General features: G+C 42.2%; 1 protein-coding gene across 1 annotated transcript in view; it reads right to left on the bottom strand.

Annotated features, from left to right (window-relative positions):
* The window catches only part of LOC115560909 (alpha-2-macroglobulin), an 86,887-nt gene that overhangs the window by 6,304 nt on the left and 57,230 nt on the right, over nucleotides 1-23,353 (bottom strand). Inside the window, exons 22-24 of the mRNA XM_030380563.1 lie at nucleotides 23,212-23,263; nucleotides 1,364-1,447; nucleotides 795-971 (exon numbers count right to left, since the gene is read on the bottom strand). Coding sequence (XP_030236423.1) covers nucleotides 795-971; nucleotides 1,364-1,447; nucleotides 23,212-23,263 — 313 coding nt within the window. The remainder of the gene's footprint in view (nucleotides 1-794; nucleotides 972-1,363; nucleotides 1,448-23,211; nucleotides 23,264-23,353) is intronic.

Raw genomic sequence — 23,353 nt, 5'->3', positions numbered from 1 at the left:
TGTTCTGTCGGGCAGACGATAATGCGCCCTTACCACTAGGTAGGGTCATTTTTCCATTTTGTCTACATTTGTGCGTACTCGCATATTGCTGTACTTCATCCCAACTGCCGTCATTATTACAGATTACCGAGACGGTCATAATGTTGCCACCTAGCCGATTACCTCCGCCCGGCAGAATTAGTTTACAGATTACCGAGAAGGTCGTCATGTAGCCCACCAGCCGATTACGTCCGTCCGGCAGAGTTAGTTTACAGATTACCGAGACGGTCGTCATGTAGCCACCCAGCCGATTACGTCCGTCCGGCAGAGTTAGTTTACCGTTTACAGAGACGGTCGTCATGTAGCCACCCAGCCGATTACGTCCGTCCGGCAGAATTAGCTTATCGAGTCCCATTATGCTTGACACCCACATTGCTGCATGCAGCTATATTTTTATTTCTTTTCATGTTATATTGTTAAATACATATTTCTATATATTAGCGGTCTGCGCTAACCTAACTGAGGAAGGGAATGCTGACCCATGTATTGGATCATAGATGCTCACTGATACTTTTCTTTTGGCTCATGCAGAGTTAAATAAATGTGAACAGCCAGCCTCCATTGTGGTCCAGTCCTTCTTCCATACAGCCCAGACCAATTTATTCATCTACATATCATTGAAGCCTATTTCGTTTTCAGGGAATGACCAAACAGGGACGGTTACAAAATACAAACGTTAAACAAAATAAGACGTTAAAGTTTTCAATTAAGTCTGCTGAACACATCCAAAGAGCATGAATTCTTAGGAGACTTACCACTGGTCAAGAAGTTAGTGGCCCTGGCTTTAATCTTTGAGGTGATTTGCTGTGTGTTGGTCAGGTACTCCAGGATGTAAATATTGGGGGCGAGTAGAGCCATGTTCTGCTCTCCACATCCATAAGGCATGCTCAGCAGACCGTCTAGGTTCTTGAGGGCTCGGCCCAAGATGTCACCTGTGGGAAGTTTAAGGTGAGAACATGGATGTTTTAAGAAATGTTTTAACTATCTCTTTCAACAGCATATGCTTTCATCCAGAGGGGTTGGTCTTTTTTTTTTTTAGATATAATAATAATATAATAAACAAAAGGTATCAGGGAGGCCTACTGGTAGACTGCAGACATTGGGGTTTGGACCCAGAACCCTTTGACTGGGAGCCAAACACTCTGACCACTAGGTTTCCTCTCCCCTGAATACTGCTGACCTTTTAATTAATTAAATTCTGACCAGTTAATGTGTGCTTAATTGTTCTGAATCATTCCCCAGACACACAGTGGTTTTCTTCCTATTGGGCATGGTTGATAAGGCAGCCCCCCAACATGCTCAGTAAAAAGAGATCATAGTTTACCCAGGACTGAAACTGAAGCTCTGGCAGATCCTTGGATCATATCCTCAGGTAGGCTGAGCTCCACCTTCTCCTGAAGACTCTCTCCTAGGTATGGAGAACACATGAATATTCATGCAATATATATACAGGCATATGGCAACACCTGAAGGAAGAAATGTAAAAAAGATGGCTTCATAAAGTTATGTCATTGAGGAAAGTAACGGTATAATCAACACGCAAATGTACAGGCTATGCATTAGCTGAAAAATGTCAATTTAAAGAATAATTTATCAATTATTAAGGCCATCAAATGCAAACTACTAAAAATGAAGAAAGTGTGCCAAAAACCAAAGATATTGATTGACTGGTGAAAGTTGGCTAAACCAGAGCAGCTCAAGCTAGCAAAAGCCAGCCAGGCCCCGGAACTAGCATGTGTAGCAGTTATGGAAAAGTGTTAGCCTGGAAATCCAGACCCACATCTAGAAAGTAGTAGGGTCTGTCAACGAGTAATGAAAATGGCCCAACTCGAGGGGCGGAACCAAGCATGCATTTGAAAATATCACTGCACAAAATTGGAGTACACTACGGCCAATCATAATAGAATAATAGAATAATAGAAACAGGGGTGACGTATCCAGTGCTGTGTTCCAATATCCATACTTCCTTGAGTACGCTTAAATGTAGTACACCATCCGCACTCACTAAGTGCGCTAATTTTCAGATGTCAGTGTTGTTCCAAATCGAATACTCTTTGGTGCACAAACCGTAAGTTACGATCACGACTGCTGCCGTGGCTCCTCACCCGCAATAAACATCCTGCTTTGAATGGTGAACTCTTTACGCCTATTAGCTATCAAAAGCTATAAAAACTACAAAGTGGAAAATGCGCCAACTTTGGCTCAGCCTGGCTCCACCCTCGTCCGCTACGTAGCTAAGATGGCTGCCGTTGAGTACGAAAAGTGTACAAGTACATCGATCCACACTTCGTGATTTGACCGTTTTGAGTTGTCAAGTAAGGTAGATTTCTTAGAGTCCAGGAGACAGGGAGGAGGTGGAGAGGTCTGTGGGAGGATAAGGGCGGGGGAGGCAGGGGCTGTTGGAGAATTACCAAGGCCTAGGGAAAGGTGGGTTTTTTTTCCAGCGGGGGCTGAAGGATGTTAAAGAGGAATGGATTTACTTATGTCAGTGTTACTCATGTATCAGGTTTATTCATGTATCAGTTAAATATCATAAAATCATATATCATGTTTTAGTATCATCATATAACAATCATTTTCTTTGTTTCTTTGTTTTAGCATCATCATGAATCTATCTCTTTCTTTAATATCTATCATTCATTATAACATGTTTCTTTGTTTTAATATCATCATAAATATATCTCTTTCTTTAATATCTATCATTCATTATAAAGTGTTTCTTTGTTTTAATATCATCATAAATATATCTCTTTCTTTAATATCTATCATTCATTATAAAGTGTTTCTTGTTTTAGTATCATCATATATCTATCTTTTTCTTTTATATCTATTATTCACTATAAGATTTATCATGTTTAGACATAATCGGTTATGGAAGAAAGCACTTAGAAAGATTACAGCACTTGTGGGTGAAATGATGTTGTCATACGCTTATGACATGTTGTATTGTTGTATTGTTTATCTTACACTTATGATATGTTGTATTGTTTATCATTATATGGTGTATTTTACTTATTAGTATAATTTGTGGAACAAGTAACAACAATCTGAAGGCGTACGTGCCTGAGAGTACGTGCCTGGGAGTAGGCCTACGTGCCTGAGAGAATCTCTGCCATGGCGAGGTGGAAAATTACCAGGTCATAGTGACCTGGTATCTGCATCAGAGAAAAGGGCGGGGTGACAGTGAAAGTTCTAGATAAAAACAGAGAGAGAGAGACAGAGACAGAGAGACATTGTCCCGACGGGGGCTCCATGCGGGGCGGAACTGGGCCCTTTGCGATCTCCGGACTTTCAGACTTAGAGAAATTAGAGCATCCGATCTCCGGACTTTTGGACTTAGAAAACTTAGAACATCGAATCTCCGTACTTTCGGACTTAGAGGAATTCGAACATCCGATCTCCGGACTTTCGGACTTAGAAAAATTAGGACATCCTCTCTCCAACACGCTACAGATATGGGAGATTTCTCTCCCAATGGGGCAATGAAGACTACTGGCTGTGGGACCATATGATGAGACCTTCCTGGCTTTGGGACCATTTGATGAGACCGACCCTCCGTGCCCGAGGAGAGATAGAGATTCCCTCTCTCCCCCTCCGTCGACACCGGGGAAGTGTTGGATGTAGTGTAGAGAGGTAAGAATCAGGTATCGAAATTATTATAGACTAAATCAGCTTTATAGACAAGCCCAATTTATTAAGCACTATATTATAGGTATTATAGGAGAGATAGAGCTTCCCTCTCTCTCCCTCTGACGTCACCGGAGCAACATTCCAGCGCAGCTCACTCCCCGATGACACGGACGTGAGGATAGATTAGTCTCGATCTCTCCTTTCTTCACAGTGTGCGGGGGCCACGACAAGGGAACAACAGCCTTTCTCTTCTCACAGCTGAGGGGAGTGTTGGACGTAGTGTAGAGAGGTGAAAAATCGGGAATCGAAATTATCGTAGACAAACCCACCAAGATGTGTTCCAGATGTATTTTATGTCACCTATTTAGAAGTGTCACAGACGGCATTTTATTAGTCACTATATTATATGTATTAACATGCTTTTTTGATGGCCTTCACCGCTTGCTGCAAAGTCCCAGATATTAATCCTGCAAATAAAACTATATTCAAACCATTCCTTTTCAATTATTCCAAGGACCTGCTACGGAGGAGTGTAGGTTAGAGCTTCAGTGGACGAACTAACTGTTCTAGTATAGGCATCGTGGACCTAAGAGGTTACCTAGTACAAAGAAATCAAACGTATCCCGGGAGTTAGTCATTTCCAAACTCCTAAAACAATCTCAGCAAATTCACCAAGTGCACGGATCCCAGAGGAGAGCTATCATAACAGACGTGATCGGCATGCCACATTCCTGGCTACGGGTTATGCCCAGGGGTGGGGCACCGAAGTAAGTGGGATAGGCGTCTGATACAAGGTAGTTAGGGGCTGAGCGAATCTCCTCACCAACCTGTTACAACCATTACTGGATACAGGTTTCACTAGCACCTCCTTTTAGGGGGTGGTAGAATTGACGGATCTGACAGAGTACACCATCCGGGTCCTTTCAGTACACTTATTTTCGCCCGATCTGAATTGGAACGCCCTACATACTCAAACTAAGGCTAGTAAGTACGGATAGTATGGATATTGGAACACAGCACAGAGCCCCATACGCTAAGCTACCAGCGGAGCAAACCGATAGATTAGACTCTTGCCGTATCCGGTCGGTAAAACAGCAAAAACGTCCTTCTTGCAAAGGAAAGCCTTGAGCGCCATCTTCTGTTCCAAGTCAAACAACTGGTGTTCATCCGTAGCCATCTTGCAATGTTTACTGACTGATTCCGTAGCAGCGCTGTTTTTATCTGTTTAGCTCTCTTCTGGCCGGCCTATATCATAAACACTGATGTGATTGGTTAATGTCCGGATCCAGGGGAATCTGGGAATGTTACTCATTCCCAGAGTGACTCGCTGAGCAAATTAAAAATGTGCTCTCGTGAGAAGAGGGAATTGTATCTAACACGCGTGGAGAAAAATACTGAAGAGCTACTTCGAGCCCCGGGGCTTAGGCCCGAGGCTCTCTGAGGGTCTGCCTATGTTTCTGACCTCAATCTGACCCCCGCTCTGGTAAGTATCAAGTAGGCGTGTCCTGTGTGACGTATTGGCTCCGCCCTCCACACTTGTCCAAAGTTGCTGCCATCTGTGGCTGGAGTAGTTATTGCAGCTTATGTGTTCGATCCTGCTCCATGGTGGCTATGTGGGGGTTATGCAGCTTGTGTGTTCGATCCTGCTTCCTAGTGGCTATGTGGGGGTAGCTTATGTGCTTAAAATACGTAACAATACATTATCTTTGTGTTAGGCGTGTGTTGATGGCAGATGACCAACACTGTTTTTCCTTTGTCAAAACACTTGACAGGTATGTTGTTTGCACAGAATTTATTGTGATTTCAAGTGTTTTTTGATGATGATATTGGATCTGGCCGAGAGTGGAGTGTGTTGATGGCAGATGACCAATACTGTTTCCCTTCATTAAAACACTAGACAGCAATAAATGTTCAGTGCCAAAGCCGGAGTCTCCAATCGTTAGACACAACGCAGGTAACCAGTACCTGCACCTGACTGGAGCAGCAAAGAACCATGCAGCGCAAGCTAACAGACTCCGAATTCCGCTCCCGAAGAAACAATAGAAGAATCTCGATGACACTGTTTATTTAGAAGCTCCTCAGAAGCCAATTGCCGCTACCACAGGACTTGGCCTTGAAAACACAGCAGGCTCCTTGGTCTCTGGTGCAAAAAACTCCCTTGAGACCAGGCGTCATCAACTTCCAGGAGTTTACAGCTAAAGAGCAGGGGGGTATACCACGAAGCTCGCTGAACATACCCAGGCTTTCTTGGGAAAACCTGGCTCGACAGAGCCGCAACTCGCAATCAGAGTTAAATGGTACCACGAAGCTCACTTTAGATTCAAATAGTTGAACCAGGTTTTCCGCTTTAGGTTCAGTGCGCGTTCACGTGAAAGGGGCGTTTTTTGAATAATTTTTCTCACCTTTACGATAGATCAAGCAGTCTATATGCGTATAAGTGAAAAGATTCTGCATAATGTCTATAAAATAACTATGCCAAATGCAGAATTGTTCGCCATTAATCCAAATAGAATGATGATGATTTAAAAATGCATAAGCAACGTCCATACTGCCTTATTCTATCATTACGGAATTCACTTTAAATACACCCTATGTAAGAAATGCATAGCATGTTTTCAACCGCTGAGAGGTAGCGGCTGTAGTGTAGTGGATTTGTATAAGACCCGAACGCCAGCGATAGGGGTTCAAATTCGCCGGTCAACCATCATGCATTTTACCCCCATAGATGTGGTGCCAGCACGGCCTTGAAAATATGGGTTCAAGTTTGAAATAAGCACAAAAATATAATTCCATAAGCTTTTGGGAATAAGTATTCCATATGCATGAGAATTGGGACATTTTAAGCTTCACATAAATTCGCATCACTTGGGAGTCGAACCCCCCGCGCAGAAATTCAAGACTGACGCGCTACCTCCACTCTAGCACTCGGAGATGCAATGCGCAACAGTAAGCATTGTCTACATAAGGTCCAAAAGGACGATCAAATAACGAACACCCTCTGATGAGAATCTGTATCTCTCATGAAGAACCCCAATTGCACAATGACAATAAAGTCTGAAATCGGAATATCTTCGGACAATGCCAAGGGATCGGTTCTGTCGCGTAAAACCCTCTGTCTCCGGAGAGACGCCTGTACGAGAAGTGCGCCGAGGTCCACGGGAACACACACAAATGGTGACGCCATTGTCAGGAGGGGCTAGGAAGCTGCGCACGCCGATTTAAGTAGCCGACCTCCGGCTAGACTAAGCCGAAAAACTGCTACCGACCAGGTTTGGTTGCGAGCATAAGTCACCATGGTGATACAGCGACGCTAAAAGAGATTGACTTTCGTGGTACAACTAACCCAGGCTTTGAGCTCAACATACCTCGCTAACCCTCTAAGCGAGCTTCGTGGTACAGGGCCCTGGTGCTGAGAAAAGCCTAGAAGAAGGGAAGAATTCAGCTTGGAAATAAGTCTCTCTATTTCAATCATGATTATGCGGCTAAGATCGTCAATTTTTAACATTTTAACAATTGTAACATTTAACAAATCAAAACACTTGTATCTTCAAATATATCTCAACAGATTTTCGATATTATTTATATCTTTTTCAGAATGAATAGCTTAATTTCATACCCACTTTGTATGTTTTCAGTTGGTCTATGTTTACGCTCGAGCGTGATGACATCACGTGCTCGAGATATGATTGTTATGTATGGGGTGTTTGCAGTGGTGGATAGTAACTAGAGCTGTGTTGAAAAAATCGATTTTCCAATTTTTAATCGATTCGCATATTAATGACCGATTATCGATTCGTACGTCCAAAGATCGATTTTTTTTAATAAAAAAAAAAATAAATAAATAATATTTTATATATTCATGGAAAATATTCATGGGATTCCCCTGAACACTTAGGGTGCTGCATATTCTTGAAAACAAATCTTGAGTGTGGTTTTAGATTTGAACATGCTCATATAGACGCCATTCAGTGCTTTTACAGTTTAAAATGTTCTGTTCTTATGTTCGCACTTTAAAGAAAAATGCTCAACGTTTACATTTTATACTTCCAGTTTCAGTACTTCTCAGTTTATTAAGTGTGAGCAGTTTTAAAATAAAAATGCTTTTGGTAGCAACCGCTTTTGGGTGAATTCTTAATTATTTTCAAGCGTAATAATAATGCACTGGTTAGTGTCCCAGTGGGAATCCACTGTTGCAGATATAGTCACCTCAATGATGTCCTCCATTTATTGTCCTGAATTATCTTTCTTGAAGGTAGATTGACCCTTAACCTTTTCATCAGTCTTCCAGCCATCAGTAACTACCAATACTTGTAAGATTTGCTGTTTAATATTGATATAATACTAGTTTTAATATGTTGCTTCTCTACACAGTCATGAAGTGAAGGAAACGGTTCAAATAAATTTTTCATTTTTAATAACATTAACCCCCGGATCGAATCGAAATCGGATCGAATCGGAAATCAGATCAGAATCGGATCGAATCGGATGGAATCTGAGAAAATCTGAAAAAAATCGATTCTGAAACTTAAAAATCGGAATCAAATCGATTCTTGAAATGTGAATCGAAACCCAGCTCTAGTAGTAACGTGTCACAAGTAACGCTAATGAGTAATTTAATAATAATAATATATAATAATTAGAGCTGTCAAGCGATTAAAATATTTAATCGTGATTAATCGCATTAATGTCATAGTTAACTCGCAATTAATCACAAATTATTTTTCTATGCTAAATATCCCTTGATTTTTTTGTCCCATAATTCTTCTCATTTTAATTCTCTTATCAACATCGTGAATTGCATCGGCTTGCCTTGTGCAAATGATTTTTTATTGATAACAACATTGGCAGATACTGATCAAAACAGGACGATACAAAAAAAGAGCCTATAGTGCAATTAAATGACTGCTTTGAACAAATGTCATTTGAACATAGCAGTCAGGCTACTGCTTCTTTGTTTTGAGCCAAAAAATAAATAAATGTTTTTTTTTTTTTTGTTAAATAAAATAATTGCGTTAATCGCGCGATAAAAAAATTAACGCCGTTAAATTTGGTTTGCGTTAACGCCGTTAATAACGCGTTTAACTGACAGCTCTAATAATAATACATTTTATTTGAGGGCGCCTTTCATAGCACTAATGGTCACCTTACAGGGCAGTGTTTAAAAAAAACAAAATCAACGATCATAAAAAATATAAGAACAAGATACATTGAAACAATTTACACAAGTGGGGTGAAATGGGTGGGAGACAATGAATTAGATTGAATATGTCAGTTTAAAAATATGTGTTTTTAGACGGGACTTAACAGTGGAGAGAGTGTCAGAGTTACGTATGTCTGGTGGGAGGGTGTTCCAGAGGTGGGGGGCAGATCGGCTGAATGCCCTGGACCCCATGGTGACCAGGCGGGCGGGTGGTACAGTGAGTTGAGTGGAAGAGGAGGACCGGAGAGTGCGGGTGGGTGTGTTGGTGTGCAGGTGTTCACAAATGTATGGAGGGGCGAGGTTGTGGAGGGCCTTGAAGGTGAGGAGCAGAATCTTGAAATGGATGCGGGTTTTGACCGGGAGCCAGTGAAGCTGATGAAGGACAGGAGTGATGTGATTAATGGAGGGGGTTCTGGTGATGATGCGAGGTGCAGAGTTCTGGACCAGTTGAAGCTTACGGATGGACTTGAGGGGGATACCAAAGAGGAGGGAGTTACAGTAATCGATGCGGGAAGTGACCAGGGTGTGAACAAGGATGGCTGTGCTATGGGGTGTGATGGATGGGCGGAGGCGGTTGATGTTGCGTAGATGGTAATAGGCAGACCTGGGGATATTATTGATGTGTGCTTGGAATGATAGTGTGCTGTCGAGGATGGCACCCAGACTCTTAACCTGAGGGGAGGGGGAAACTGAGGTGTTATCGATAGTGATGGAAAAGCTGTCAGGTTTTGTCTGGGTTGATTTGGTGCCGATGAGGAGAACTTCTGTTTTATTGCTGTTGAGTTTGAGAAAGTTGCAGGTGAACCAGGTTTTTCATTTCAGAGATGCAATCAGTAAGAGTCGGTGATGCCAATGGAGGATAGTCTGTTGAGGAGCGTGGTGTGACAGATGGTATCAAAGGCTGCACTCAGGTCCAGGAGGATGAGGATGGTGAGTAGTCCAGAATCAGCTGCCATAAGGAGGTCGTTGGTGATTTTGATGAGTGCTGTTTCACTGCTATGGAGTGGGCGGAATCCGGACCGGAATTGTTCGTAAAAGTAATTGTCAGATAGGTGAAAATGGAGTTAGGAGGCAACTGTGTTTTCCAGGATTTTGGAGATGAAGGGCAGATTTGATATAGGACGGAAGTTGTTGAAGTTGGAGGGGTCTGCACCAGGTTTTTTCAGAATTGGGGTGATGGCAGCAGTTTTGAAGGATGTAGGGACAGTTCCAGTAGTAAGAGAGGAGTGGATGATTGCAGAAATGAGAGGAATTAGGGAGGGGAGGGAGGCCTTAACCAGATGTGTGGGTAGGGGGTCAAGTTGACAGGTGGATGGCTTGGATTTCCGAATGAGTTCAGTGATTTCTGAGATATCAGGGAGCTGGAAGGAGGAGAATGAGTGTGTGGAAGGGTAAAAGTCAGCTGAGATATTGAGATGAGGGGTTGATCCCAGGTGCAGGTGAATGTTCTTGATTTTATCGATGAAAAAGGACATCATGGAGTTTCAGAGGGAGGTTGTGTACAAGTGAGGGGGGAGAGAATCCTGGGGTTGGGTAATTTTGTTAAGTAGGGAAAACAGTGACTGAGAGTTTCCTTTGCTGGCAGTGATCATATTTGAGTAGTAGTGGGTTTTAGTGCTGGCAATGGACTCCTTATAATGCAAGATGTGGTTCTTGTACATCTCTTTGTGAATACTGAGACCAGTTTTCCTATGAAGACGTTCAAGTTGCCGACCTTTGGCTTTCATTAAACGGAGATCGGGGGTGAACCAAGGGGCAGAGACGGAAAAGGAAACAGATCTGGTTTTTAAGGGAATTAAGGATATTATTGAGTCCATTGTTGTAATGAGAGACCAGATCATCAGGAGTGGATAGATTGTGAATGTCAGGGAGGCAGGAGGAGTGGATTCTTGAAGTGAGAGTGGCAGGGTCAATATTCTTTATTTTACGAAATTAAATAGGGCAGGTTTTTTTGGGGATGGAGAGATTAAATGTTTAAATGTAAATGAGGGAAGAAAATGGTCAGTTATGGGGAGTTCATCAGCTGTGAGATCAAAAGGGGTGACACCAGAGCAGCAGATTAAGTCCAGAATGTGTGCTGGGGAAAGTGGTATGTTGTTGACATCCAACACTCTCTAAACAGGTAATAAAGTCTTTGGTGAGCGGCAGATTGATATTGTCCATGTGAATGTTAAAATCACCCAGTAGAATTATGTTTGGTGAGAGAGAGGATAAATGGGTGAGATAGGCAGCAAAGTCATTTAAAAATTCACTATTCGGGTTAGGGGGGCGGTAGACGGTAGCAATGATGGTTGGAGTGGGACCAGACAACTCGCAGACAACAAGAATAGACAACAATAAGAGTGCATCTCTTTCTCTCCCTCACTCACTCACGCATTCAAACACGTTATGTATTTTTCACTGATCCAAGCACTCCAATACAAAAATGTAAAGTAACTTGTAATTTGAGTAACTTTATAACAAAGTTATTTTTTACTCTTACTCAAGTAGGTTTTCCAATAGGAATATTTACTTTTACTCAAGTAGATTTTGAAAGAAGTAATTTTACTTTCACTTGAGTATAGATTCTCAGTACTCTACCCACCACTGGGCGTTTGTGTGTGGGGGACCACCGTTTACATGGCTAGAGGCTAGGTGATCGCTACTGTTGTACTCCCAGTAGAAGCTAAATGCTAACAACAATGCTTCAAAATTATATATAATTTTTTTTTTTCACTCTACACACTGTCTCACATGAAAGCTGAGACAGAGTCCAATGGTGTGAGCCTCATCATTTTGTGATCTAATTTTGATTAACTAGATGTGAAGGAATAAGGTCAAAACATACTTTTCGAAGTTACTACTACCACACACACACACACTGACACACACACACACCAAACATTATCAGAAGAGCTCAGCTGTGCTATTTGACTAAGCTACATTTAAATAATAGACCAAAGAGTACATTATGGAGACGAAATACTGGTATTCTGAACAATAAGAATGTTGTAGAGGAGATGAAGAAAGAAATTAGTGCATGTATAAAGGATAATAAGATTGGTCAGGCGAAATTAACACATTATAGAACAGGTCAATAAATAACAGATAAGTGCAGGGCCCAGTTTCCCGATATCGATGGATCCAGTGGTGTAGTCTATTTATTGTAGTGGGTATACTGTAAAGATTCTCTCCCAGCCTCGTACACACCCGTCCCGCCGGTACGTGTACGTGTGTGGCGCTTATATGGTTTCGCACCACACTCACTAACGCAGGGGTCTACAACCCGCTGCATGGATTTAAGAGTGCAACAATTATCAACAATCATGGAAAGCTGAATAGGCTATCAGTTTTAATAACAGTATGAACAAATAGAACACAAAAATGACAAATTGTCCTTTGTGTATCTATAGTAGCAATAGCACCTGCTAAACAAGGTCACAATCGACTCAAAATAATTGAATGAACTGTTTATTTTTTTATTTTTTTATTGTTTATGTTTATTTTTTTATTTTTTCCACAATGTCTTGTTTTTTTTAAACGATTTATGATGACTATATGCTCTGTAAAGTGACCTTGGGTGTCTTGAAAGGCGCCTCTAAATTAAATGTATTATTATTATTATTATTATTAAAACCATGGCTAACCAATGCATGAGAAGGAGATGAAAGGAGACTAATGTTCTAAGTCTAAAAGTCATAAATTACTGCACCTTAAAAATGATGAATTAGCTATACTCTCATTTGCATAGTAATTAACTTTATGAATTTAAATTGTGTATGCCAACTGCATGTTGGCTGACATTTACCCAACGTTCTTCCCTCCACTCTAACCAAGGATGCCTGTTTTTAAATTCCCTAGCCTGACACCAAGTCCGAAAGGCTGGTCAGGGGTTCTCATCTAAAAGTAAAAAGGAGATATGCAGTGGGATTAAAACATTGTCTTCTTTTGACTTCTTGTTATGTGGTATACAAATTAATATGGGAGGACTGGACACACACACACACACACACACACACACACACACACACACACACACACACACACACACACACACACACACACACACACACACACACACACACACACACACACACACACTTTTCTGTTGTGTCTTTGCTAGTCTCCGTAGCTCTGGTAGTGGCATCTGCTGCTGCAGGGTCAACCGAAGCAGCAGCAGTAGATTTTGGGCCAGGTTTAAAATTAACTAAAACACCGAAACAATGTAGTTTGCTTTTCATATTGTAATGTTGAATGTTATTGTAATGTAGCCTGGGATTCTTTAAGTGTTTGTGGTGTGTTTTTTATCGTTGTAACCAGTTCTTTTATAGCCTGGCTCCTCCCGCCTAAGTACTTCTGCTCAATTTCAAATTCCCTTCAGTACTACATCTGGGTTTGCGGTATATTCCTTGGTTTTCTCTGTCCAAATTTTGTGCGTCCAATAAGCGAACAGAGGCTGACAACAATGACAGTAGAGTCAGCTTTGTTGACAGACATCTTCACGCACAGTGTTTGGTTTGTTTACAGCCTGCGTGCAACGTGATTCACGGCCAAACGTTAGCGACTGGTAGTGGCAGATCCAGAATGGCCCTGGGCAGATCCAATAGTTTTAAACTTAAACAGACACCCGCCTTCAAGTGAGTTAACGTTTGTCAATTGAGTGGGTCCAGACTCTGTGCAAATTAAATGAAGTACGAGAGTCTGGTAGGACCAGTGCCTCGTTTCCCGATAACGATGAATCTTCGCTCGTACGATCATTCTCACGATGGATCTTGCGAACCCTCGTGAATTTCTTTTGAGCGTTTCCCGAAACTCCTCTTAACATGGATGCGTGTTCACTGCGTTCCTAAAACTCCTCTTAACATGGATGCGTGTTCACTGTGTTCACGTTCGTAGGATTGTAACTGTCTACTGACACAGTGCTGAAATGGGCTCCGTACTTAGGTAGACGCAGGCATGTCGCAGGAAAATGGAGTTAAAATGCGTGGCCATCAAGGCCAACAGCAGAGTAGCCTACGAAAAAAATAGACTGCATTAATTTGAATGCTAAAGATAATAAAACACAATTGATAGGCCTAGGCCGACATATGTATCGGTCCTAATCCTGAATGCACTGCGTGTACATTTTTTCACCCTTCCATATTATAAAAATAAAAAATAGCTTGTGTGACAACTAGGTGCTGCTTTCTAAAACATGCTTTGCGCAGCAAAGAGAGCCGACTTTATCTGATTCCGCACAAGGTTTCATTGATTGGAACGCACTCTATAGTCTAGAATATTTGTAGACATTAAAAATGCAACGTTCCATTCATTCATTATCATTCAAGCGCAGAGGCTAGGCATTAACCCACGGCTATTGCTGACCCGATTAGGAGAGCTTGGTCTAGATCCTGCCCATATTGTTCGGCAGGATGATGTAGGCTATAGGTCTTTTTACGCTGCCAAGCCGGTTCGGTCGCAGCTTGGCACGCCCGGCGCTTTCACCTTCTTATTTCAAGTTTCCTGTGTAAAACCGTGGGGGTCAACCCCCGGTCGTCATGGCGCGGGCTTTCTTGGTTCAATGGAGAAGGCGCACAGAGTCTAGACCTCTTTAGAATAATTAGCATTATTGCATACTCCCGAATGTTTTAATTTTTTTATGAATGAAGACACCCGCATGCCATAAGGAGTTCACGCGATTAACTATGGTCAGGGATGTTCGTTACTGTCTAGAAACGGTCCAATAAATAGTGAACTTCATCACAGCCTCACCGAAGCGCCTACAGTGCTTAATGTAAACAATCGCAACAAAAAAAACCTGCAGAAATCATCCGACACCCGCTGGTCTCAGCATGATTCATGTCTACAGTAGCCTATGTCTTCTGTCATTGATAAATATGAGGACATTTTATCCACGATGGTTGAATTAAAATCAGAGGGAGACAGCAAGTGCAGATCGAAAGCGATCACCCACACAAGAGCAATGGAATCATTTGATTTTATATGCCTTGTGATGACGTGGCGTTTGATCTGTACATTTCGGCTGTGCATGTATTTTTGGAATTTTAAATTACTGCAATAAATGATGTTGATGTTGACTTCTAACATGTCTATCTTTGCTGTTTAAATCTAACAGTAGTCTATGAGTAATACTGTATATCGGCGGTAACCACTGTTTTTGGTTGCGAAATTGTACCAGCTGGGCATTCCGTGGTATTGGATGTGTTTTAATAAAACACATCCGATACACGAAATGTCCGCTGGGCAATAGCAGGCTAACGATGCTCTTAGCATCCTACAAGTACTGATACGTATCCGTGCACATTTTTAAGTCGGTATACGCAAATATTGAAGTGTTCCTAGTGGGTATATGGTGTATACCTGCGTATCACGCAGAATACACCACTGGATGGATCCACGCTCGTACGATCATTCTCACAAAGGATCTTTCAAACCTTCGTAAAAAATGTCTGAGCGTTTCCCACAACTCCTCTTAACATGAACGCGCGTGCACTGCTCTAACGACGTTCGTAGGCTTGTAAATGTCTACTGACACAGTGCTGAAATGGGCTCTGTAGGAGGAGGCGACGCAGAAATGTTGTTGGATGAATGGACGGGTTGCCCCGTCCTGAGGGGTGTTCCACGAACGGAGGTTTAACAAACACTGAGTTAACGCTGAACTCGAGGTTGATTGACCCTGTGCCGACCAACCCAGAGTTTTCGGTTCCACAGCAGCGGTTATGCATTAGTTCAATCAACTCGGGGTTGGTTAACACAGGGTTGTGCGCGTCCACGCCAAACTTAAAAATACGTGATGTATGGATCATGGAAACCCTGATCGATATGGCGAAACGGGCCGCTTATTTCAATGAAATGGAACTCCAGGTTCTCCTGGAGAGCTATGACGAGGAGAAGGACATTATCACAAGAAAAGGGAACGCTAAAACCTCTGGAACCCGGACAACCAAAGCCTGGCAGCGGATCGCTGACTGCGTAAATGCGTTAGTTACACGTCAAAAGCATGATCCTTAATATTTGAGCCATGAATATATAAATATCCCAGTTAAGCATTCTTAAAGATCCTACCACATAACCCCTTTCTTCTAAAACAATATGTACTCCGATTGCTTCCAAGCGGTCAGAGGATCAAGTATAAAAATGAAGTATAAAAAACATACAAACTGGTAAGCTTTTCCCACCATCGTAGGCCTATTGGTATAAATTTAAATAAGCCATTTTTTTAAGCCAATCGTGAAAAGGCCGACAGTCTGCAGACTGGATCTGGCCCTCAAATTGTCTTGACCCCGGTGGAGGAGCTGTTAATAAACATAAATTCAGGGCGCCCTGGCATGGAGGGGGTACCTGGAGGTACCTACCACCTCAGAGAGTCATGGGCCATACCCCACACTGGTTGAATGTAGGTTTTTGTGTTTTCTTTTATTTTAGATTTTTTTTGCCTTCAAAGTAACACATGCAAACCGTGTGCTTGCCACAGCGCATACTATTCCAAATGTTTCTTTTTTTGGTAACTGGGTAGAAAACCTAAAAGTGACAATTCATCAACTTCACAGATCAAGATGGATCAGTGCTTGTAATGAAGCCACCGGCTACGATCGAACATTCTCCAGTGGATGCAAGTCCGTTAGGACTATTTTATACTTTGTGTTGTAAGTGCCTCTCGGCATAGTACTCAGACAATATTGCTCTTTGTATAATGGAGGCCGATACAAATCTTGGATGGGTCATCTGAAACGACTGTGATGTGCTCAGCATCTCCAGCATTATAGCCTAGATAAAACTACCATTTGAAAAAAACGGAGGGCTACGCAAATAGTCTGGAGTGAACTGAGGCCAGGTCCTCGATTGGTAGTGTTGGCTATGTAAGGCTATTTAAATATATTAAAGATTTGCGCGAGAATCTATATCTCTCCACTCCAGCAAAAAGTCATTTGATATGCCAAGATGTCGAGCCGTGGTCTTATCAATCGCTCCCGGTGGATTGCACGTATAATTTGCGCTCTGATATCAGCAGTTCTCTCATCAAAAGGGCATGCCATTGTGAACACATGAAATCTGCGGTGAACGCCGGTTGAAATACCCAAAACCGGGTTATGTTTCAAACTTAACCTGCGCAAAACCTGGTCCGACCAGGTTTGATTCAGAGCATATGTTGCTATAGCAACTAACATACCGTGATCCTTTTGGAACGGAAAACCTAGGGTTACAGCAAACCCTGGGTTAACTTACCCGGTTATGTGATAAAACCGGCTTTGTGGAACACCCCACTGGTGATGGCTTTTCCCCCTGGCACGCTATTGGCTGGTTTAACACAATGACAACAGGGAAGCGACTGCAAGCAGCCAATTGCGTACAGAGTTATTCTAACTGGGCCCATTGATCACGCCTCTTGTGCTGCAGATTTTTTTTTTTTATAGATTCTTTAGATCCTGTCCACATTGTTGGGCAGGGGTAGGACGGTGCGGGCAATGTAAGCGGGAAAGCGAGCAGCGGTGGGGAACGCATCGCACAGTTTCCCGTAGCAGCCTACGTTCACTGCAGACACTACGCTCTCAACTTGGCGATTGTGCACTCCACTAAGGTCAGGGATGTTCATAACTGTCTAGACAGGAAATACTGAAGAAGAAATATTGAACTTCATCACAGCCTCACCAAAGTGCTTTATGGCAAACAATCGCAACAAAAAACGCCTGCAAAAATTCTCCAACACCTGCTGGTCTCAGCATTATTCATGTACAGTATGTCTTCTGTCATTGATCAAAATGAGGACATTTTATCCACGATGCTTGCATTAAAATCAAAGGGAGGAAGCAAGTGCAGCTCGAAAGCGACCTCCCACACAAGAGCAATGCAATCATTAGATTTTATTGTATGCCCTTGTGACAGGGTTGCCTTGTGACGTGACGTTTAAATCGGCACATTTTGGCTGTGCGTATATATTTTTGGAATTTCAAATTGCTGCAATAAATTATGTTGTTCTCGACTTCTAAAATGACTCTGTCTTTGCTGTTTATATCTAACAGTAGTCTATGAGTAATATATCGGCGGTAACCACTGTTTTTGGGGTATTGCGAAATTGTGCCAGCCGGACATTCCGTGGAATTGGATGTGTTTTAATAAAACACATCCAATACCACGGAATGTCCAGCTGGTGACTCCACTGAGGCTATAGTAACGATGCTATTAGCACCCTATGAGTACCCCTGGAGCCCTCGTTATCGACGTGTGTTCTCACGACGTTCGTTACGCAACGATGCTTTCAGGATACGGTCTGAAAACTGTACGATGCTCGTACGAGGAACTTCACGAACTAACAATGCTTTTCAGGAAACTGGGCCCAGGTCTGGCTAGTTTCGACGCTGAAAAAGGCTTTTGACCGGGTTGGCTGGCCTTTTCTGTACAGGGTGCTTGAGATGCCAGGCTTCAATGCTAATTTTTACATTTGCATATAATCCCTTTATAATAATCAGCCAGAATTAAGATCAATGGCCATTTGACTTACAGCTTAAAAGGTTGCATCAGCGATTCTGGGCCGAAACATAAATGATCACATTCATCTGATCTTTCCTCACGATCAGACAGCTGCGCGCCCCATAAGCAGGCCGTCAAAAAATGCGTCTCTGTAAGCAGCCTATGCTCCGAGATCATAAACAAAAACAAATGGTACTACCAACCGCTCAAAACCAAAATAAATAGTATTCCAATCAATCACCAACAAGGGGTGGGTGTTTTGGGATTTTGCGCTGCGTTCATGATAGTTTTTACTGGATGCACGAAACATGGAAGGGAGGGGCGAGCTGGCTCTGTTTGTTTAGGATCTCGCTTCAAACTGTTTGCTGATACAACCTTTAAAAATGTTTAAAGGGACCCGCTGGGGATGCTGCTTGAGCTCCAACAGTGGCGGTTCTACATGGAGGCCTACGGGGGGCCCATGCCTCCGTAGAAATGTCCCCCCCCCCCCCCCCCTGTGCTGACTAAATAAAAAAATATGAAATTATTATGATTTTACATGCAAGGCCCAAAAGCAGAACTAATCAACCTTAGATCCCAGTGTTTTCCCACCGGCCCCTCCTTCTCCTCACCCGCTCATCAGACCAATTCTCCTCACCTGTTGCGCTCAGCTTCTTCTGATCACTAATCAACCCAACATATAGACTCTCCTCTCAGTTCACTCAGTGCCCTATGTACTAGTCTCCAGCGTTTTCCGGTCTGATTCCCCGGTATCGACCATGCCTGTCCCAGAGCTGCCTGCTCTGTCTCTGTCCCGTTGATCGACCCTGCCTTCCGCCCCCGACAACAGATTATCGACCCTGCCTGTCCCCGACCTGCCTGCCCTGTCTCTGTCCCAGTGATTGACCCTGCCTTCCGCCCCTGACAACGAATTCTGCCTGCGCCCTGCCTGTCTTCTGTCTGCTCGGTTCCATCACCTGTCGGTAGTGATGGCAGTGTGACACTGAAGCTTCGATACGTGCTTCAAACCAACTCCCAAGAAGCACTGCTTCGAAGCTTGCTTCAGAGCAAAAAAAACCACGTGACATGTGACGTCCGAAGCAGCAACTGGTTCGTTGCCTGAATGAATCACTTGACTGGTCCGCGGCTCGGTGGAGAAGCTTTGAGCAAAAAAAAAGAAACCGACTCAATCCATAAGGCAGCCTACCTCAATACAAATCTTTGAGTGTCTAACCCCATCCCACATAATCACCCCCTAGAGTTACTCAAGCACACCCAACCAACCTTGTCCGAAGCCAGCTGGTCACCGCCTAATTATTTAATGAAAAAAAACAACACAATCGATGCTATAATCGTTTACGGGAGTTGTGCATAGTACGGTATGTATGTGATCAACGTAAGCTATCGATTAGAGTAGACTAGGGGATAACACACTGACTGTGGAGTGGAGGACCTGGGTTTGAATCCCATTCCTGGGGGGAAAGTTTTTATATGCTGTTTCAATTATATCCTAGCCTACATCAGTTAGCCTATCTGGACAGAAGGCTAGGTATATCCCTTTAAGAACAATTTAGACATCTGTATTTAGATCAATCTTTATTCGTGAAAAGATCATGCTATTAAGTATTTGGGTTTGTGTGTTTGTGCGTCAAATCGTTTTCAAAGCAGGGATACGTTGAATCCACTGCAGCCTCGAACTTCGCCAGCAGAGGTCACTGTCACTGAAGCTTCGAGTAATGAACCCATTTTCGAAACATTGGCTCAACTGGTTCGATGCTTCATAAAAGCTTCATTTGCCCATCACTACCTGTCGGCTCCCACGGCATGTCCTCCAAGGACACTCCGTGTCTACCCACAAAGCAAGTTGACCCCACTGTGATATCTTCGAACTATCCATGAGGAATGTGTTAAATAAAAGTCAATACCGATTGTCTGCCTGCCTACGTGTGCTACATTTGGGTCCTCTCCCGACCCGTTACAGCAACGTTGTACACTGTTAAAATAGAGCGGCGCAACCAAACATTGGTGCTGCTGCTCAGTGAATGAGAGCTCAGCAACTACTCTTGGAGAAAGGAGCTACAATTTCTAAGCAGTAAGCAAAACTATTTCATCTCGTAAGTGACTTGTTCTTGCAAATGACTGTTACTGTACTTCCTCGCATTGATAATGAAATTAAGTATGTAAATGTCTAGTCTCAGTATATTTAGAAATTTAATCACATCTAAGCAAACTCATCGAAGCAGAAACGAGTATCCAAATGTCAGTATCCTTGATAGGTTTAGGCTACACAATTTTGTGATGTGAACCTCGTAACTTAATCTGTTTTGGCTGTTGCATTGCGATGACAAATACACATGAGCAAAGTTGTATGTTAAGTAGGGAGGGATGGTTAGGCAACGAAATGTTATGCATGCCCCTATGTTTTTTTCATCATCATGAAACGAGGAAGGGACATTGCATCCTTTTTTGCCCCGGTAAAAAAAAAGGGAGAGAAACAGTAATGAGAGAAACAAGTCAAGGTATTGAGAGAGCTGAGAAGCAGGATGGGGGAGAGCCAGAGGAGTCAGGGGAGGTGTGGGATAGGGCAGGTGATGAGGGCTCTGACACAGAGAGGAAAATTCCGGAGTGAAGAGCAAGAACACACACAGAGACAGCGAGAGAAACAGCCAGAGGGACAGCAAGTGGATTGCGTTGAATTAATTTCATGCCGAAGTTGTTGTACTTATTTTTATCGCTAGTGTCCCTGATTCCCAATTTACAGCTTGGGATAAACTGATATCTTGGTTTATTTGGGCTGAATAAAGGATTCAAGACACTCCAATTAGGGAATGAGGTTGTCAAATATAATACATAAACTTCCTGGAGACAGTAAACTTTGAATTTGGCCTTCTAAAACTTTCCATTTTGGATCTGGAGAAACTGATTTATTTTAGTTTAACTTGGAAAACAAGGATATTTTGAAGTTCTTACAATTGAGAATTTGACACAGAAATTAAAAAAGGAATAACCGTAGATGGTAATGAAGAAATTGGAGTGCTGACAGGTTAATATAAACAAACACCCTCAAATTGTTTCTAAACTGTACAGGGGGTCCAAAAAAGAAATGAGAGAAGTACACTATACGTAAAAACAAAGTAGGAATTAGAATTGAACACTGTACTATCAGTGAGTGATTGGCATACTGAAAACCCAAAGCACTTCGACTAGCTCCAACAGATGGAGGGAATTGGGGTGGGAAAAGGTATCAGTTTTTTCATTACACCTGAACAATAAACAATTGGATAGACAGCAGCACTGTTGGAGACAATGTGGATACTTAAACAGCAATTACTCGCATATATTCTGGACAGGTGTAAAAGTTCAAACATTTTGGATTAGTGTTATTCAGATTCTGGAGGAGTTATTAAAGATATAAGATTCCCAGTGAACCCCAGATATGCACCTTGGTTTGAACCTGGGCTGTATAATTGGAAAATAAGACAACTCTTTTTAAAATCTTTATAATTGCAGGTAAAAAGGCCATCACAAGGATCTGGTTGAAACTTGACCCTCCTGGACCGGGTCATCGGACGGACATTGTAGTATAAATCAGAGGTGGGGGTAAGTCACTCATGTGCAAGTCACAAGCAAGTCTCAAGTCATAACCTTCAAGTCTCAAGCAAGTCCCAAGTCACTGTGGTGAGAATCAAGCAAGTCACAAGTCAAGTCATTGCTCAGGTCAAGCAAGTCACAAGTCAAGTCATACAAAAATCTGATGATCTAACCCAGTTTCCACATTTAAAAATCGGTAAAGAGAGTGGTTCATAAGTTGAGTTTTATTTCAACATTAACAATAACTCAAACTATTCAAAACATTCCAAAACCATTATGTGAATAGTTTGAAAATGTTTTTATGATCATTACCTCCAACCTATGAACAGAATCAAATAGAACCTCTAGGTGGCTGTATACGAGAACAGTTCAAGTCAATCACTCAATCTCCCTACATGTTGTAGAATTTTATTTGCAACACATGGCATCAGACATGAAAAAAAAAGAATATTTCAAAAGTGATATCAGATACACATACTGTAGGAAGGGGAAATAGCCTGAAAGCTGGTAGCAATCTTGCTGCCTCACAACATATATCGACTTACAATGCATTGTATTTGCAAAAAAAATAATTTGACAGTAGTTTGTCACTGAGTTGTGAATGATGGGGTCACATTATCACCCCACCATGGCTGAACACACGTTCAACAGGTGCACTTGGTGCAGGTATTGCCATAACTCTTACCTCCACCTTGAACAAAGAGGGGAGGGTGCGCCTGTTCATGGCCCAAAACTGAAGGCAGCTCTGTCCATCACAAATGTCCAGGTAGTGGTTCAACTGAATTTGGGGACTGGAACTTGAACCCTCTTAATTTTTTTGCGGTATGCTGAGAACAGCCCAGTCTGACGCTCTGGCTCTGACGGTGTAATTCTACTTGAAAATGACTTGAAATCCTTATCATAACCCACTTACAGCCACTGAGTTAGAAGTAGCCTACTGACATGAAAATTAAACAAGTCAATCATCTGTGGAACGGGCAGGGCTCGAAAAACTCCAGCCAATGATTTTCAGAACCACGAGTGGCATTGGACAGTAAGTACGTCAATCAAACGGTCGTACTGCACTCCCCCGTGAGTGACCCCTTCGTGCACGTGCACGTACACGTACTCAAAGTTGACTGACCTTTTATTTTTACTAAAGTAAAAATAAAAGGATGATTCAAAGTATATTTTTCACTATGGCAAATATTTGTGAAACCTCTCTCAAATGACCTAACCCATCATCTAAATATATAAAATAACATGTAGAAATATAAATAGTGATCATGCAAATTGCGAGATGACTATTTTGAATTATCATTTAAAAAAAGAAAAAGTTTATTTACCTTTTGGACAGAGCAAGATGTTGTGTGTCTTAGTCTGCTCCGTTCCCTCAGCCTAAAAAAAATAATGATACAAGAAAACATTTCATATATATTTATTATATATAGGCTACAGACACACACTCAAAATGATTGTCAGATTACA

This window comes from Gadus morhua, chromosome 16, assembly GCF_902167405.1.
Source record: "Gadus morhua chromosome 16, gadMor3.0, whole genome shotgun sequence".
In the NCBI taxonomy this organism is placed as follows: domain Eukaryota; kingdom Metazoa; phylum Chordata; class Actinopteri; order Gadiformes; family Gadidae; genus Gadus; species Gadus morhua.
The sequence above is the reverse complement of the archived record's forward strand: the minus strand, read 5'-3'. Positions and strand labels throughout refer to the sequence as shown.